The sequence below is a fragment of the Hippichthys cyanospilos genome, chromosome 3 (assembly GCF_059441005.1).
Source record: "Hippichthys cyanospilos isolate Australia breed blue-spotted pipefish chromosome 3, RoL_Hcya_1.0, whole genome shotgun sequence".
NCBI lineage: Eukaryota > Metazoa > Chordata > Actinopteri > Syngnathiformes > Syngnathidae > Hippichthys > Hippichthys cyanospilos.
Window position 1 is genome coordinate 2,411,558 of NC_142371.1, and position 17,673 is coordinate 2,429,230.

General features: G+C 39.8%; 2 protein-coding genes across 3 annotated transcripts in view; both read left to right on the top strand.

Annotated features, from left to right (window-relative positions):
- Positions 1–4: 4 nt before the first annotated feature.
- LOC148425417 (pachytene checkpoint protein 2 homolog) lies at positions 5–5,146 on the top strand. 2 transcript variants are annotated; one of them, XM_088410728.1, is made up of 14 exons: positions 5–97; positions 343–415; positions 862–1,021; positions 1,157–1,283; positions 2,302–2,357; positions 2,517–2,607; positions 2,694–2,766; positions 2,871–2,934; positions 3,012–3,098; positions 3,579–3,685; positions 3,769–3,922; positions 3,998–4,110; positions 4,206–4,275; positions 4,356–5,146. In XM_088410728.1, the coding sequence occupies exons 2-14, from the start codon at positions 345–347 to the stop codon at positions 4,449–4,451; spliced, it is 1,269 nt and encodes a 422-aa protein (XP_088266854.1). In that variant the 5' UTR covers positions 5–97; positions 343–344; the 3' UTR covers positions 4,452–5,146. The 2 variants fall into 2 exon arrangements, with proteins under 2 accessions (XP_088266854.1, XP_088266855.1); XM_088410729.1 differs by having other exon boundaries at positions 12–83.
- Positions 5,147–10,461: 5,315 nt separating this feature from the next.
- The window catches only part of LOC148425418 (protein naked cuticle homolog 2-like), a 36,742-nt gene continuing 29,530 nt past the window's right edge, over positions 10,462–17,673 (top strand). Inside the window, exons 1-3 of the mRNA XM_088410790.1 lie at positions 10,462–10,715; positions 10,820–10,846; positions 10,952–11,043. Coding sequence (XP_088266916.1) covers positions 10,691–10,715; positions 10,820–10,846; positions 10,952–11,043 — 144 coding nt within the window. The 5' untranslated portion in view covers positions 10,462–10,690. The remainder of the gene's footprint in view (positions 10,716–10,819; positions 10,847–10,951; positions 11,044–17,673) is intronic.

Sequence of the window (17,673 nt, forward strand, 5' to 3'; positions counted from 1 at the left end):
CGTTTATTATTTCCGGTTCAAAAAGCAGCGCGCTGAATTCGATTTTGGTCTTTTCATTTTGATAAAGTGTCAGAGTGGGCTCTGTAAGTACATTTTGGTACGTATCATTTTTACATAAAGTTAACGTTAGGTTTCATAGATACAATGACACTTTTCGAAAAACATTTTATTATTGACTTGGCTTTCGTGCTAACTTACCCTAGCTAGCTACCTTACTGTGCCAACCGAAATAAAACGACGAGAATAATATATATATTTATAAATTCCGGTAACGACAGGCGGGAAGGCTTAGAATTTTTTTGTTTGTTTGTTTGTTTTCCCATTATGTTTTACTGTCATCAGGAATGGAAATTGACGACATGGACGCGAGAACCAGAGAAACCATCGATTTGGAAGTCCACATTAAATCCCAAAGGTAGGCGATGGTCATACAATTTTTGTTGCTCTTTTTCCCCCTTCACCCCCTTCCATGTGCTTGTTTTTTTTTTTATCAAGAGGGCTACAACAACGCCTTTAAGTAGTAAAAGTAATACCACCACTATCTCTGCCTGTCACCATAATATAATTATTTTTTTAAAATAAAATTCAATGTTGTAGACACTACTCTATTTTAAAAATCCCTTTTTGCTCGCCTCTGTCGCCCAGTGCTTGCACATTGAATTCGGCTCATTTCTTAGTATGAAAAGTTAGAAGTCCTTATAAGGTTCACTGATGAACTTATAACTAACTTGAATTCGAGTAACTTGACTAGATCGTTTAGTTTCACTGCAAAATTTGTATAGTAATATTGTTCTCACGTAACCACAATTACTATGCTGATAGCTTGACCACAGATATATTGTTGACTTGTTGATATTATAGTACAGCTAAACTGCCTGAGGTGAAGATGCATGTCCAGGCTCTGCTAAATCGACACAACATGGTGTTTGGGAACTTCAAGTGGACAGAGTTTGATGAAGGCTTCTTGCAAACTCATGTGGAATCTGTGGCTATAGTTGGCCGAGAGGAGATGCCATCACAGGTAGACCCCCCCCCCCCCCCCCCCCACACACACACACACACACACACACACACACACACACACACACACACACAATAACCACTTGATGATTACTTGTGTGGATCTTTTATTTTTCTTGTTTCAATACATGTTAAGCTCCTCGATTTGACAAGCTGCACAATTTCCCTCCACATCTTTACATTGAATGAGAATGGGCCGAGTACACTCAGTTTGGAGGAGGATGAGGAGCTCTCAGCGGCTACCCACTGGTTGCTTCCAGCAGGTGATGTCAGACATGCAAATGAGAACACAGAGTTTAAAGTCTGATGTAGTTATACTTCAATTTGGAGAAAGACAAAATGAAAACAAAGCAGCAAACATGAAATAAAAATATGAATAGATGCATAATCAAACTTTAATTGTTATCATGCTTTTAGAAGCCTCACCTAAACTGACCTGATGGTTGTCAACATAATACATTTATGGTAATATAAGGGCCCCGCTCAACTTCAATAAGTAGCCAGCCAATTATCAAGGATTTAAAAAAATGTACTCTAATTAATACTGTGTTTGTGGAATAAGAATTAGGGTGACACAATGGCACTCCAAAAACAAAGTCCAGCATTGAGAAGGGAATACAAAAAAAAAAAGTAAAGTTTATTTGTAAAGCCTTGAATCACCACAGTCTCAAAGGGCTTTACAAGTAAAGAAATGATAGAATCACACAGAACATCATAAATACCCTACAGCATCCCCTGAACAAAGCTCCCAAAAGAGGGAGGAAAAACTCAAAAAAACCCATTTGGGAAAAATTAGACTAAAACAAAACAAAAAATAAAACAAAAGATGTCTCAGATGTTTCAGTTCACAGCAAGTGGCCAAATGTGTTTTAAAGTGAATTAATTGGACATGGACATATAACGAAATTATCAAATTAATCAACCATATACAGTACTGTACAGTAGCCTGAACTAAAAGATTTCAGTTACTATGTGGTGGCTTAGTGTGAACACCAGTGGGCGCCATATAAGAGGAATGCTACGCGAAATTGAGATTTTCAAAATACCCAGACACACTCACTCACTTTCCCACCTGCCTCTGATGGTGAAATATTACCTGAATGACTCTGCTACCGCTTTCATGTCACTATTTATGCCAAATAGCTTTTACAGCCAATGTAAAAGGGCCTGCCTGAGTACTGAGTACATTAGTAGTCACACTTATTAAACTGTAAACTTTGAAGCCGTGATCAATGATAGTCCAACCAGTTAAATTGTTATTTTCTCCTTGTTTCCTCACAGCTGAGTTCCATGGTATTTGGGAGAGTCTGGTGTATGACAGTGGGGTCAAAACTCAGGTAAACTACTTGTATTTTTCTCCGAGGTAATTACCGTAAGTAATCTGCCCTGTCAATGAAATTAGCAGTCATATCAGTCATCTGTGAACATGCTATAATTTTTATGCCATCTTTACACGCAAATTCAAGCAAAGGTAATTTTCTCTGATTCTCCTGCAGCTACTGGATTATGTCAAAACAACAATTTTCTTTTCGGACAAAAACGTCGACAGCAACCTGATTTCGTGGAATCGTGTTGTGCTGCTCCACGGTAACAAATGAAAGAACAATACTCCAATTGTTTTTACGTCTTGCTGTAACGCAGAAGTCAAAATGTCTCTGTGTTCACACATCCAGGGCCTCCAGGCACCGGGAAAACATCCTTGTGCAAAGCTCTTGCCCAGAAGCTGTCAATCAGACTGTCAAGTCGGTGAGAAGACCTTCAGTTAATTGAACCGCCTCGGCTTCAAACGCACATGCTGTTTTGTTTTGTTTTTTTTTCTCCCGCGCATACTCTCCTCCCTCTCCATGCAGGTACACGTATGGACAGTTTGTTGAGATAAACAGCCACAGCTTGTTCTCAAAGTGGTTCTCTGAGGTAAATGAACTCTTTCTAGATTTCTGTGGACCGGAATCCTTCATATTTACATGTCTAACTACATGTCTTTGCTGCAGAGCGGCAAACTGGTCACAAAGATGTTTCAGAAGATTCAGCAGCTTATTGATGACAAAGATGCTCTTGTATTTGTTCTGATTGATGAGGTAAATAAAACACTTAGTTAGTCCTTATCAAGAATAGACAGCCATTGCAATGCATCAAAGTTCTGTCAAAAATTTGTGTTTCCAAAATAAGTACATACAGTCTATGTAGAAAATCACGTCTAACAAAGTTTTTCTTGGGATTAATTGCATATTATTTTGAATGCAGTCGGGTTCCATTCAATGTAATTTAGTTTCCAATGACTGTCAGAAAATATATTGACCAACGTCTTGTCAAGAAGAATGTTTTGGATCTTCATTTGAGTGTTATGTATTTTAATCAATCTTGTTGTATTAGGGTTAAACTTTGGCGGTCCAACTCTATAAGTCCACCGTTTTCTCTGATAACTGGATGGATATTGTGCAAGAGCTCCTTTTTAAGGCAAATCTAGTTAAACCATTAATGCTGCTCTGATTGCAACCAATAAAACAAACACCATCCATGCAGTTCAGGGCCAGTTTGTCATGTGTCGTTGATGGTAGGTGGAGAGCCTAACAGCTGCAAGAAACGCATGCCAGGCGGGTACCGAACCATCCGACGCTATCCGCGTCGTCAATGCTGTCCTCACTCAGCTGGACCAAATCAAAAAGTTTGAAACATCTTTTCCCCATTTTACAACCTCCCGCAACAGTGTTGTTCGGTATGACGCTAACTTCCAGGTTCTTGTTTTAGACATTCCAACGTGGTGATCCTAACTACCTCCAATGTGACTGAAAAGATCGACTTGGCCTTTGTAGACAGAGCGGACATCAAGCAATACATCGAACCCCCGTCTGAGAAGGGTATCTACAACATCTTTCTCTCCTGCCTTGAGGAGCTTATGAAGGTAAGAGGAGTCACTCCTAGATGAAAGCGACTATTGTGAATTTGTGTGGTGATAATGATTCCCTTGTGTGTCTAGTGTCAAATAATTTACCCAAGGCAGCAGCTCTTCACCATCTCAGAGCTGGAGACCATGGGTTTTGCTAAGAGTGATGTATCTGAGTACAGTCTGACATTGTGGAACATCTCCCTGTGAGTACACTTTCCCATGATGCATCTTCGGCCAGTTATGCGCTGTCCTTCAAAACGTTTTATTTGTGTGTGTGTGTGTGCGTTTTGTTCCCCAGAAAAAGCAAGGGTTTGAGCGGAAGAGCACTTAGGAAATTACCTTTTCTAGCTCACGCAATCTTTGTAAAAGTAAGCATTTTGATTCAAACACGAATAAACTGGGAAGAATTGTGTGTGTGTTTTTTTGATGGTGCTGTTTTTTTCTACAGACACCTAGAGTGAGTCTGGAAAAGTTTCTAAAGGCCATGGACCAGGCGGTGGATAAGCAGAAGGAGGAAAAAGCTAACCTCGTAAATGGTATCTGACACATTTGAAGTCTCCAAGCTTCAGTTCAGGTGCTGACTGTTTACGCCATTTGATTCAGCCACAGAAATGTATCGTTCTAAAGAAAAAAGCTGACTTTATATTTACAGATCAAATGGTTTCTCTTCTAGTTGGGAAGTGTTTAAAATGTCCGATAGTAAGATTTAGTCTATACAGTGGGTACTCGTTTGTCTCACGGCAAAAACGGCGTGTGTGCCACATGACATCTTATGCTGGTGCTGTTCATACCTTTGAAACGTGCATGTTGGCACTGGTAAGAACCAAACTCTTTCTTCTATGCAGACTTTAGTCATTTGAATTCACAAGTGAAGGTTCAGATCCCCTGATGTGTCATGGATATAGTCATATTATAAGCAGCACAGGAAGAAAATGTTCAATGTTTCATCTGGAAAAAAAAACATAGTTTTTGAAGATGGACGTTTCATCCATATTTATGCGAACAAATATGCGCTCTCTTGTTGCTGTTGTACATACGTAAAATAAACTTTGTTTATGCAGCGGCAGTGAAATGTTTTGTCGCTAGATGGCGCCTCAATGCTATTTACAAATATCCTTAGCTGCTTTTGGTCTGTTCCCACTAGAATACACGTTTTTCCTTTTTCAGTCAAATACTAGTTGTTCTAATAGCACACTGATGAACGTTTACCAAGTTTGCCTAGTAAAACACTTGCTTCAAGGATTTTCCAGACTTGTAAATTGTCAGAATGAGTTCAGACAGTGTGACCCAAAGTGGCATTCGAGGCTTGTCTGGTGCTTGCTGCCGCCTTGACCCGAACACACAACTGTCACAGGGCTCCTGATACGTATCAGTCATAAGAAGTGTTTATATGAAGAGATCAGTGGTGGCATTGTTCATAGGAACATGTCTCACATTCTGTGAATACTCGGCTTCTTTGCATGTCAGCTGCAGCGTGCAGACAATGGGCCCTTTGTTTGTTGGCCAACACCCCCCCCCCCCCTCCACGCAACTTCAAAGGTTTCTGCAGAACACACAAAAAGTTAATCTTCATTCCCCACACAATCGCACCAGTGTCACCTTAGGAACATCTTAGCTCAGGTTGCCACACTAAAAACACTTGACACGCTGCACCACGATCCCAAGTCTGTTATTAGGATCAAACCGTGGTTTTTGTACTCTAATCATAGATGTATCTCAAAGCTGGGATTTAAAAAAAAAAATCTTGGATTGGATTCTCTACATGCTCAAAACTCCTTCATGTCACAAGGACTCATGCTTGTTAAGTGAGAAAAATGAAGATGAAGAAATACTACTGGAATGGCTACAGTAAATAAAACCATAATTGCTCTGTCTGGAAATTGCGTTCTTCTGAAAGTAGCTGTCAAAGAGTGATCAAGCGAGAGGAACAAGACAAGTCAAAAGCCTCCGTGTTATTGTTCCAAACGTCTTTTTTTTCTGAACTCACTATTCAATGACATAGAAGCCCAAACAAAACAAACAAAAGTCTAATGTTTCAGGTAAGTCACTAAAAGCAATGGGATACTAATGCATTTGCCAATATTGATGCATGTAGACAGATTCTATGGCATGCTTGTGTTAAACATGTATGAAAAAAATCGTTTTGTTGTGGTTTCCAAACTAGATTAGACAACTGTTTTTCAATGGTATGTTGTTCTGTTCATTAACATGACTGTTGGAGCCTATAAACATTCGAAAACAAGTCTTGGATTGAAGGTTAAGGAACAGGATAGGGAAAAGTTTCAAATGCAAACGCTATTAAATTGTTGTAATGGAGATGACACTGTATGAAGTGTCAAATGATTATACAATAGTAAAAAAAACTGCATTATTCTATTGGTATAATTTTTGATTGATATACTTGCAAATACAGACTCCAGTTGGGCTGCACTGTGAAATATTCTTTAATGCTGTATTTTTCACACTATAAAATGCTCCAGATTTTAAGATAAACATCCGCCAGAAATTTTAATTTTGTCATGTATAGGCTGCACAGGACTATAAACCACTTATTTTTTTTAAAAATTTTGTTCTTATTTGATTTTTTTTCCCCAAACTGCTTGGTTACAGCAACATCCTGCCTTCAACACAGACTATACATACCTGCATGTTTAGAAATGAAAGCAGCACAACACACCAACATAACATACATACCTGAGCATTTAGAAATAAGAGCTGCACAAACATAATTTCAACCAACACATTTGGATTCCTAGAATACTGAACAACACAACAGTACAATGCCTGATTGCATTTACCAGTTGAGAGTGCCCTTTGATGGTGAATAAAATAGCAGTTCAAGCTCAAAATCAATACTTAGATAGGGTCATAGTTTGGACCACTGCTCTAAATGATTGTTCCATAATTACAGACATACTCGACTTAATCAACCATTTTCAGCTGTGGAAAGTGAATATTTTGTCTATCAATTTTCATGTACAATTAAAACCTTTAAAAAGATTCTGGCGTTTGTTGTCAACTGAAAATGACATCTCTTGTATTCAAGGCTCAGGTAACAACCAATCACAGCTCAGCTTGCAAATAGCAAATGAACAAACCCAGTAAGCAGCTGAGCTGTGATTGGTTGCTACTTGATCCTTGAGCAGGTGATATCAAGTGGAAAAATGTCTTTTTGGATGTATTTATTGTGCGAGTAAAAATAAAGACAACATACATGTTTTTACATTGTTATTGTTTTAAAGTAGTTGTAAATTAATTTGACAATCAATGAGATGATAATTCTAATAATCGATCAATTTTGACTTGTGACCCTTGTGAGGTTAAGCGGTTTCCACAATCGATAGTTGGACACTGATTAGGATCGGGTGATTTTTACGTGAAAATCGTCCATTTTCTGAACCATTTATCCTCACTAGGGTTGCTGGCTTGCTGGAACCTATCCCAGCTGTCGGTCGGCAGTGGATGGGGCACACCCTGAAGTGGTTGCCAGCCAATCACAGGGCAAACAGAGACAAACAAGCATTCACACTCACAAACACACCTAAGGACAATTTGGAATGCGCAATATACCTACTGTGCATGTTTTTGGAAATATGGGAAGAACCCGGAGAAAACCTATAAGGGCACGGGTAGAACAAGCAAACTCCACATAGGAAGTCTGAAGCCAGAATCAGACTCTGAAACGAAAGGTGGACGTGCTAACCACTCTGCCACCAATCTGTGATTGGCAAATGTTCATCAATACTTTTTGTTGCATATTATAGAGATCCGCAATGATATTATCATCAATCAGCCCCCCCCCTTTTTTTTTTAAATCGGGGGGGGGGGGGATGCACTAATCCTAATTCTTCCCAATCTCCTTGGTATGTGCGTACTATGACGTTGTTGATGTCACGCAAACACTGGCGATAGAATTGTGTGAAACATGTCCTCTACATCTCGAGTTTCCGGCTTCTGGTCCCAGGCCGCTCTTTCCTTGCATTCCGGCGTTTTTCCACGCGCTTGTGATCCCTTCAAGGAAAGTGTGTGATGTAGCGCAGGGAAGAGAATCACGCGAGGAGGATGCAGCCTGCATCCTGTGAGCCGGGCTATGTGAATAATTAGGCGAGGTGGGATGAGTGAAGGCTGACATCAATGCCATATGCAAATGCCTACATTAATCCGAGCAGCGGCGGCATACATGAGAAGGTCCTCTGTCTGAGAGCTTCCATCGACGCCATCCAGCAACATTCTCACGCACGGGAAGTGGGATAGGTGCGCGCATTGAACGACACTGTTAAGATAATAAAGGCGCTTGTGTATCAGTCCATGGCTCATAATGTCATGACCGTGGGCCAGCGCTTAAATCGGCGCTTCTCAAGCTAGGGTCCTGGTCTGCAAAACACTGGGCAATAAATCACAGTATGTCGGTCAAATATTCTCGGGTTGAAAGTACAAACTTGGGTCAGTAGTTTTTTAGGTTGTATTTACACTGCAGTCTGCACAGCCTTAGGCAAAGTTCAGCATGATTGACTTCCGCCAGACTCCTTTCTCGTTATACCGCAAAAATTGTGGAAAAAAAAAATGTCGCCTGGGAATCAAATACGCTAGCCACTTTTTGCAGAGAAACGAAAAGCCAGGAGAGCAAGTGCACAACTACCTAGGAATTGTGTCTAATTTGCACAGTCTTTCTGTAGACTACCGTATTTGTATGTATTTTGTGCTATTTCCGTGCTTATTTTATTCAGCAACTCCAGAAGATAAATCATGTCAAATCATCTTTTATATCTGTCGTCCGCCATAATATTGCATCTCTGATGAGCAATGCTCACCTGCATAAAACTTAACTTAAGGCGTACAACATTTTGCACACGAGTCACTCCAACACAGTTTAGCAATTACTTTGCTCTTAATTTGAAAGGAAAACTACTGTTCTTGTCATGACTTGAAAAAGCATTAAATTAGATGTGCGGGTACCTGCAATAAATCTATCGTATCCCCTAAAGTACTCGTACGCTCCGGGGGTACTTGCGCCCCCATTTAAGAAATGCTACTTGAAGGGGAACTCGAAAAGTTTTAGAACTCCTTGCTTAACTCACATTTCAAATAACAGGGGACCTCTGTGTTAACTCTCTAAGTATGTTTGTGCACTGTAACGTTTCACTAACCTACATAAATACTGTACAGTGCTTAAGTAGGGCTAACACATACTTGTACTTAAGCGTAAATTAAGAGTGCTAACAAAGAAAAAATCTTATGATGATGATGTATTCTCACATGGTTGTGCAAACCATTTTTTTGGCGTTTGAAACCTAGAAATGTCATTAACTAAGAACCACCTGTAAGCGTGTCCACTCATTTGGAATATACAGTGCAGGAGTGTGGTGTGTACAAAATACACATTAATGAGTTCATGGGTGGAAAAAAAGCGATGGACCTTACGTAGTCATAACATTAGGGCGCGTGTGTTCTACAGCCAGACTCTATTTTAACACCCGCCAACAGAAACAAACCATAAAAGTGAGGAGCAGCTTTTGAAGTGAAGAACGTTCAAAGTACAGCGAGTTCTTCCAGGTTCTCCTCTACAAACAGCAGTTTATCTTTAGCACATGTGCTGCACGCTCCTTAAACTCAAAAATTGTTTTAGTTCACGGAAATCAATTGCAGGGGGGGAAAAAAAGCCTCAATTTGGGCCAGTTTTGTTGTGCACATTCTACAGTTTAAATGACCATTTAATGTTCTTTGTAACCGAGTTAACAAACACATCCCTGCTCGAATCCCATCTTTTGAGATATTAAAATGAACTAAATTTCAGACCAAGGCTTGTGCTGCAAGATTTAACAAAAATGTTATGGAAAGCCTACTTGAACATTTGAACTTTATGGTCAATCAGAGGCACATTGAATAGTAGCGGGCATGTGTTGAATCTAATATAACAAGACTTTTTATGTACTGTAATTGATTAATCCTGAACACAGCGAAGTTTCCTGCAAATTAGTTTTTGAAAAGCTTTGAAATGATGTAACTATCTTTTTCATTTCATTACTTTGCACAATTATTGCCTTTTGCACACGTGAAAAGATAAAGCTTGCTGGATGGGCAAGCTAAAATATACCGGAAGTTGAGTCAATTCATTTCCAAATTAGTTTTGGTATCACAGGGACTCAACATATACCTTAAAAAATTCATTTTATCTAAATTATTCGAACTGCTAATACGCAATAAGGCATTTACAATCTCTGATGGGTGAGTGGAGACGAACATTTCAGCTCCTCTGCATGTCACTAGACGTATCACTGGTGTAGATAGATAAAAGAATATAACATCGTAATAAATTAATAATAATTTTCTGGTCAAGCAAATGAAATTGTTTCTGTGATTACTGTGGATGGATGGATAGATGTAATCTATCTTCACCATCCCATGTAAAAACAATCACTTGTGCATACCGTTTATGCTTTTGTTTTTAAAGGCTTAATCGGATGCACTTAAGCTTTTGTAATGTCAAACTTGACACGCATACAAGCGTGCCTTGTGGGCGCTACTTGCCAGCCTCTCCACTTCCAGTCTGACTGGGATGGAATGAGAGGAGAGACGTGCAGATAAATGCTCTCCCACCATCACTTTTGACGACTTCGGCTTGTTATTAGAGGACGCTCGTACTTTCTTCATGTTCGAGTCTTTTAACTGTCGGACTTTGGATAAAGTTGGAGTTCGGCCACAGCACGATGTGACCACGCTGAATTGAGGCACTTCGGACTTACTCGGTAACGTTTTATTGATCCACAGACGCGGGACTCAAGAATGGGAAAACTACAATCCAAACACGGTAAGATGTTTTTATTCATTTTCAATGTATTCATGGTGCACCATTTAAACATCAAGCTTTTAAAGCATTAACTAACAAAGGTGTCTGTTTTGCATGATCCAAAGCGTGCAAGCGCCGAGAGAACCCAGAAGGTTAGTTCATTGGACAAGTGCATAAAAATTATTTAGCAATCTTGTTCATAATGGTGAATCTTTGATTGTTTCATATTTTTGTTTTTGGTTTTTTTAATCTTCCAGGGGACAGTTTTGTTGTGAACGCTTTCCTCCGAAGGGGGATGGATGAATCTGAGCGCTATGGCGGGATGGACCACAAAACGAAGAATATGCAGGTATAGTGTATATTTGATTTGTATGTAATTTTGTAGTTTTTGTTAGCATGAAAAAGTCACTCTTAATGGTCATATACTGAAAGGTATTGGCGTTAAAGTCCATCACGTAAAGGGGCAAGTATAAATCTCATACAACAGCACTTGCGTTGTACTTACTGTTGTTCACAACATGAAATACATGCAGATTTCAAGAAAACATGCACTTTACGAAACAGGATAAGCACACAGGTAAATCCAATTGAACACTTTCAATAAATGCCCCTAAACCTATCAAATTGAATCTAATCTTATCTGTCTGTCTGTATCGATCGATGGATGGATCTTTCGTATGTATGTGTATATACGTATGTCCTGTTTTCGTAGACACCGGGTTGAGGTCCAAATTGGGTTATTTTATATTGGGTGGGGCATCCTTCGAGTATAAGGTACCAAGTAAAAAGCACACGTTACAATTTCATGGAGATTGATTTTTGATGCATGTCCTCTATGTTCATTTATGTATAGCTTGTACATGCAATTCATTGTCAATGTATAGTGATATGTTTCTCAAGTTGAGTGAAAAACAATTTTGGTCTAAAAGGGAAAGTTTGAGAAACCTTCCTTTCAAGAATGCTGCATGTGTGAGCGTGTGTGGCTGCGTGTGTTCATTGATAGGATGAGTGTGGCAGGCACTTCAAAGTTGTCTGCTCGGAGCTGTGACCCCCCCCCCCCCCCCCCCGCCCCCCCAACACACACACGCAAACGCACACCCTGTAAGAGGAGATGAGCACTCCTTGACTTTTAAGGAGGAGGCGAAGTGTATTGACGAGCACGCGTGAAGACCCGTGCAAAGTGTCTTGTTGTTCTTTCTGACACGTCTGCCACCCCCCACCCCCCCACTCCCTGGTTAGGATTAAAAAGGCACACATAGTGTACACAGTGGATGGAAAAGTAGCATTTTATTCCAAGTGGAGTGCGCTGGCATCCCCGCTTCAGTTTCTCCCATTTTATAGTGTAGCTGCCAATCAAGAGCATCAAACGACAACACTTCAGTTCCTTTTGATGTGGCCGCAAATTGTTTTACATGTGGGGATAGGTGAGGCGGGTGTTGTAATAGTGCAAGAGGTAGAGATTAAATCAGGTTATTATCCACCCACTGGTTGCAAATGAAAGGGGCACTGGAGTTCACACTCACCCTAGGGGGAAACCACCAAAAGCAAAAGACTTTTATGAGTAGGTGCTTCCCACCTGCACATATATCATGCTCAACACCCTGATGCATTTGCTACCATCAGTTACTGGCATTATCAAAGGCTGGAAAATTGATAGGTATCTACTTGTATATTTCACAGAAACCTTAATAGGAGCAAATGAGAAGGCATGGCTGAATATGCCATCATACAGTATGTATGTGACCACATGTACTATAGTGTCAGTGGTAAAGTCGGAATAATCCTTTTTCCATGCGTTTTCATTCCCTCCTTGCAACCACATCTGCATATTCAGCCCCTTTTCCATCTTTATGCATGTCAGCTGTCGCCTGAATCTGGCAAAAAGATGAGGGTTTGTTTGGGAAAATATATCAAAAAAGTCTCTAACATAACCGTCTATGAAATACGAACTTAAAATGAGCATGTAGTGTATATGTGTGTGTGTGTGTGTGTGTGTGTGTGTGTATAGATAGATAAATATGATATTGGTAATGGGTCCGCCTGCTCATATGTTACATTAAGGTTTTAAATGAGGCTGCAGTTGGAGTTTGTTGATGTAAAGATCCCTCAGGGGTGTTTTACTGTCCCTGCATAACAAAGTCGGAACTTATGTAGTGCAGCGCTACATACTTTAAATTTTAAAGTGATTACTGGTGGTTAGATTTTTTGAAATGTGATTATTAGATTATGTGGCTTTTGTTTCAAGGCAAAGAAGCAGCGGTAATATGACAGGTATTTGTCAAAAATGTATTTTTTTTGTACTACATGAAAGAAATATGCATGTGAGGCGCAGGTATTATTGTTGTTGCTGCAATTTACCTGACTTTGAGTGTGTGTGTGGCTTCAAAAGATAAGGACTACCTAGTGAGTGATGTAGGTGTCAGTCAGCCAAGGAGAGTACAGTTTGTCGTGATTGCAGTTTAGCAGCTGGCTGTTGACTGGCTAACCGTTAGCCAAACTGCCCAGCGCTTTGGCGACAATTGGTGCTTATTGCATTTTGTTTGTTCCTGTTTGTTCAATGAATGGATTTAAAATTTCACCAGTAGCTTTGTCCATTCAATGCGGGCCTTAGAATATGTTCTTACAAGTGGTGCTAGGCTATATCAAATTAACTAACTTAAAAGCTAGCTTAAAAGTTGACACATTTTACTTTTTTTTTGTGTGGTGACTCAAGATATTTGTTATGTTTGTGTTATGATCCCAAACTTGTTCATGGTGTGATGCATGAATCTATAGCAGTCCTTCACAAATAATGGGGGCACGATGCAATGCCAGGGGTGCATGTATGACACAGAGGAAGAGGCATTGCTTTTGCTATGTGAAGTGTAATTTCACATCCACAGCACTAGGTGGTGCAGTTTGCACTCTCATTGTCAAAGCCTTTTTTTGTTGTTTTTTTAATACACAGCAAAATGCCTTAGACAAGCATTGTTTGGCATATTTGTAATTAAATGACCTCCAGGACATCCGGTATTATAGCTTCTACTCTGATAAAAGGTCTCACGTGGTGTTTTGATAGATGAAACACACGCTGGCATTCAATTGGCCATCTTAAATATAGAATTTAATGTAATTATCTTGAGTCACCATCATAAGCAAAATAAATTTGGCAAAGAAAAGTGTAGGCCGCAGCTTTTAAGATTTTGATCAAACAGTTGGGAAAAAAAACAGTATTGACGCTCTCAACATCTGGCTCTAAGTAGGTGGTTTTGTCTTAGCAGTGGCTTGCTTAATTAGCTTCAGGGACAGATTACTTTACTTGTGACTTCATAGAGGGAAAGCAGATTGGCCAAACACGCTGTTTAGCTGTGACCATCCGACCCCCCTTCCTCTTCATTGTCAAATGGGGGAGTAGGATTCCTGAGCTGTCTGGCTTTGACTTCAAAGTGCAGTGCTGAGAGTTATAAAAGGGCTCTGATATCAGTGGAACCTCCAAACCCTCACCCCTCAATCCTTCTGCCCCCTCTTGGGGAGGGAGGGGAGGTGGTGCGGCAGGGGGCAGGGGATGATGTACTGCCGGGAAAAGGAGCACAAACATGGCCTGTGCCCAACACGAGTCTGCGTAAACCTAAAAAAGCTTCTTGATAAAGCTTTAATTTTGACCCGGCAATCTTCCGAGGCTTTGCTTTAGGAAGAAATAACAGCAGATCAAGCTTGTTTAAATATTGGTTTTTCGGCAAAGCGTGACTCCAGTCGACGGCTGGCTGGTTGCCTCCGGGACGTAATCCCACTTCGAGTGCAGAGGTGGACACCAGCATGGTCATGCCTGAAACACCTCCACTTCAAGTAAGACCAATGTGTGCGGTTCACTTCACTGAAATCAGCAAGTCTACACTTATGGAATGCTTAAAAGTTCCTAAGTCAGTCTGGAGAAGTGTGTTTGTGAGTTCAGGAGAGTCCTGTGAGGGTTCACTGTGCGTTTCACCTATGGAAATATCAACAAGGTCCAAACCCTGTCGCACACAAGCAAAGTGCTTCAAACAGGCTCGTTGGGATGCCCCAATAATGACAGGCTAATTTGGCCTTTCAGCACCGCCTTTTGTCTCAAATCTAGCTGCAGACTAACCTGTGGGGAGTCACTGTGTCAACACCCTTACATTCCACGACCAAAAAAACATTGGTATTCCACTTTAAAAAGATTAATATGAATACACTTGGAGTAATAAGGGGCTCAGTTGAGATTATGTTCCAAATGTCTGTCACATAAATGTCATTGGCAAAAAGAGGATTTAAAGCAGTAATAAGAAATAAGTGTTTATTCTTCTTTTTGACATTCCCTTAAATGTATGGTTTATTCTGTATTTTGAAAGCCTATTTTGGAATTCATTGTATTTTTAACAACGTTGTTCCATAGGGCACAGATTGCTCAATACTGTTGCTATCAAACCTTTACTCATTCTACAGGGAGTGATTTAAGTAACACAATGATTTCTACTAACTCATTCAATGCCATGGACGGAAATTCTCATCTTTTAAAATAGTACTGACAATAATAAATAATACATTTCTGGTCAAATTTGTTGTTTTAAGGAGAGGAACAGTCACCCTTGACTAATACATACCTAATATAAGCCAGTTGAGCACCGGCTATTATTATTCCACAACGACTGCTAACAGAGACAATTGCGTGATTTTTTTTTTCGAAGATTTTGAAGTTTCATTCTTTATACTTCAATTTTTTTTCATCCAAATCTGACGACGAAAAAACAAAAAACAAAGGAAAAGCAAACCTTTTTAAACCTATTTTAAGCAAACCTGTTTTAACCTTTGTGCGGTATTTTGGCTAATCCTTTGATCTTTACACCAAAGGCATTTCACACCAAAGGGAAAGCATTTAAAGACACCATTTTGCTGAAATTTATCTGCGAGGCAACAAAATGTCAAAGTTCAACATGTCACGACCACTTAGCTTTCACACAACTGGAATGTTCCCTTCCTTGGCTAAAATAATTGCAAGAATTATGTTGAGGAAAATGACCCAAAAATGATCAAAATGCTGCACAAAGGGTTAAAAGCCTTATTATAAAGTCCAGTATAACACAATTTGTCATGTTAAAATCAGAGGTTAGACCCGAAGCAGACAGGACATGAAATTGGAATCGAAGAAAGTATTAATACACAAAAATCCAACGTAATCACAACCTGAAAAACTTAATTTAAAAAATTAGACTCGGTAACTAGACTCGGCGGTTTAAACTTAAGAGTTTAAACAAAGAGTTTAAATATCCATCAAACATATATGAATTAATAAAGCAAATTAAACAGCTTTCCGGCGATGTGGATCATTAAAATGATCATTTACAGCTATTTTTTTTCCGTCATTTGTCTGATATCTACCGAACATCTCGTTTTTTGAAAGGTAAGGTACTATATCATGAAATTTAATATGCCTTTTATTTCGAGTTTGGAACTAATTAGGCAATTTTGATGTAAAATGTGATTCACCATAAGAATGATTCAGGATACAAACTGCACTCCGGAACGGATGAAATTTGTATCTAGAGGTTCCAATGTACGTTAAAAGGACGGTGACAAATAGATGACCAAAACAGCTGATCGCACACTAATAGATTTGCTTAAATTGAGATCATAAAAAGTTTCCTATCAAATCTTATTTATTACCTTTGCAAATCTCCGCGCCAAACCTGAGTTTATAATCAGTATATCAATAGAGAGATGTTGCTGCTGCTCATGCGGCTGCAAGAAGGAGTCTCATCAGCAACGCGCCGTGACTTTACGCTTTGCTCATGATTTGGAGCGACGAAACACCAAAAAGCACCACCTGAGTTGCGAACTTGGCAGAGAGGAGACATAAAGGTGCGCTGGTATATGTAGCTCTTTTTAAACAGTCTTGAAGGCATTTGGATGGTCTGTTTTTTTTCCACCCCTTCTCTTTTTTTCCCCCCGAAAATGGCTTCACAAGAAAGCGAGCTGTGAGCCTTCATCTCTGAATGAAAAGCATGTGGCTGGCATCCAGAACAGCGGGGTCTTTCAGCACGGCCCCGGCAGACATCTGTTCCTGGTTTGTACTGAAAAATCCTGGAGCGGGGAGAGGGGCTGTGGTGGGAAGGGGGTGGAAGGTTGCCGTGGAAGAGGAAAAGAGGAGGAGGAGTAGGGATTTAAGGGTAGTAGGTTTTTTTTTTGAATTCTTTGGGGAGATATTTGAGGGGTTTTAGAGGTATCGGAGGGAAGGGGGCGGGGGGCAACATCTGCCTCACTTTGGGAGGAAGACGCTCGCTCCGCTGGTTCAGTTCGGTTCAGTTTAGTGTAGTTAGGCTTAGATCTGTACATAAGTTTCCCAACTCTCAATGGTACTAAAATAAACCACTTTTTTGGCACGCTTCTGTTGTAGTACCAACCGCAGAGAGGGAGGGGCTTGACTCACTTTCAGCTCATTGATTGGCGGGCAGTAAAACTGCCTTTTTTCTCAAACATGTCTTGGAAGGTAAAGCCAAAAGTACTGGATGGCATTCTCCATTTTTGCTACTGTAAAATATGAAACCACAAGGTTTTATCTCTTGAGTGATGATGATTGATCAGCAGTATAAACTTGATGGTAATGTTGTAAGAGTTTCTAAAAATGACTTTCGGTCAAACCCGAGTTTGTCACATTAAGAGTTTTGAAAGTTAGATGACGTGTTCTAGAGAAAATTACTTAAAAAAAAAAAAAGCAAAACATTATCACTACTTTGTTAACAACTATTATGTTATGGTGTACCTATCCTGATTAAGATGCATCTCAAATTTGTCAGGGAGAGTAAATTTTCTAATGAAATGCAAATGCAAATGTTTGCAGAAACAAAACAACAACAACAAATGATTTAAACCCTTTTTATTCACCAACCCATTCAATTTGACAAGAAGTATATTTGTCACTTTTCAGCTATACCGAAGTTTAGAAAATAAAACTTGCAAGCGTCCTTATAACAAACTGCGTCAA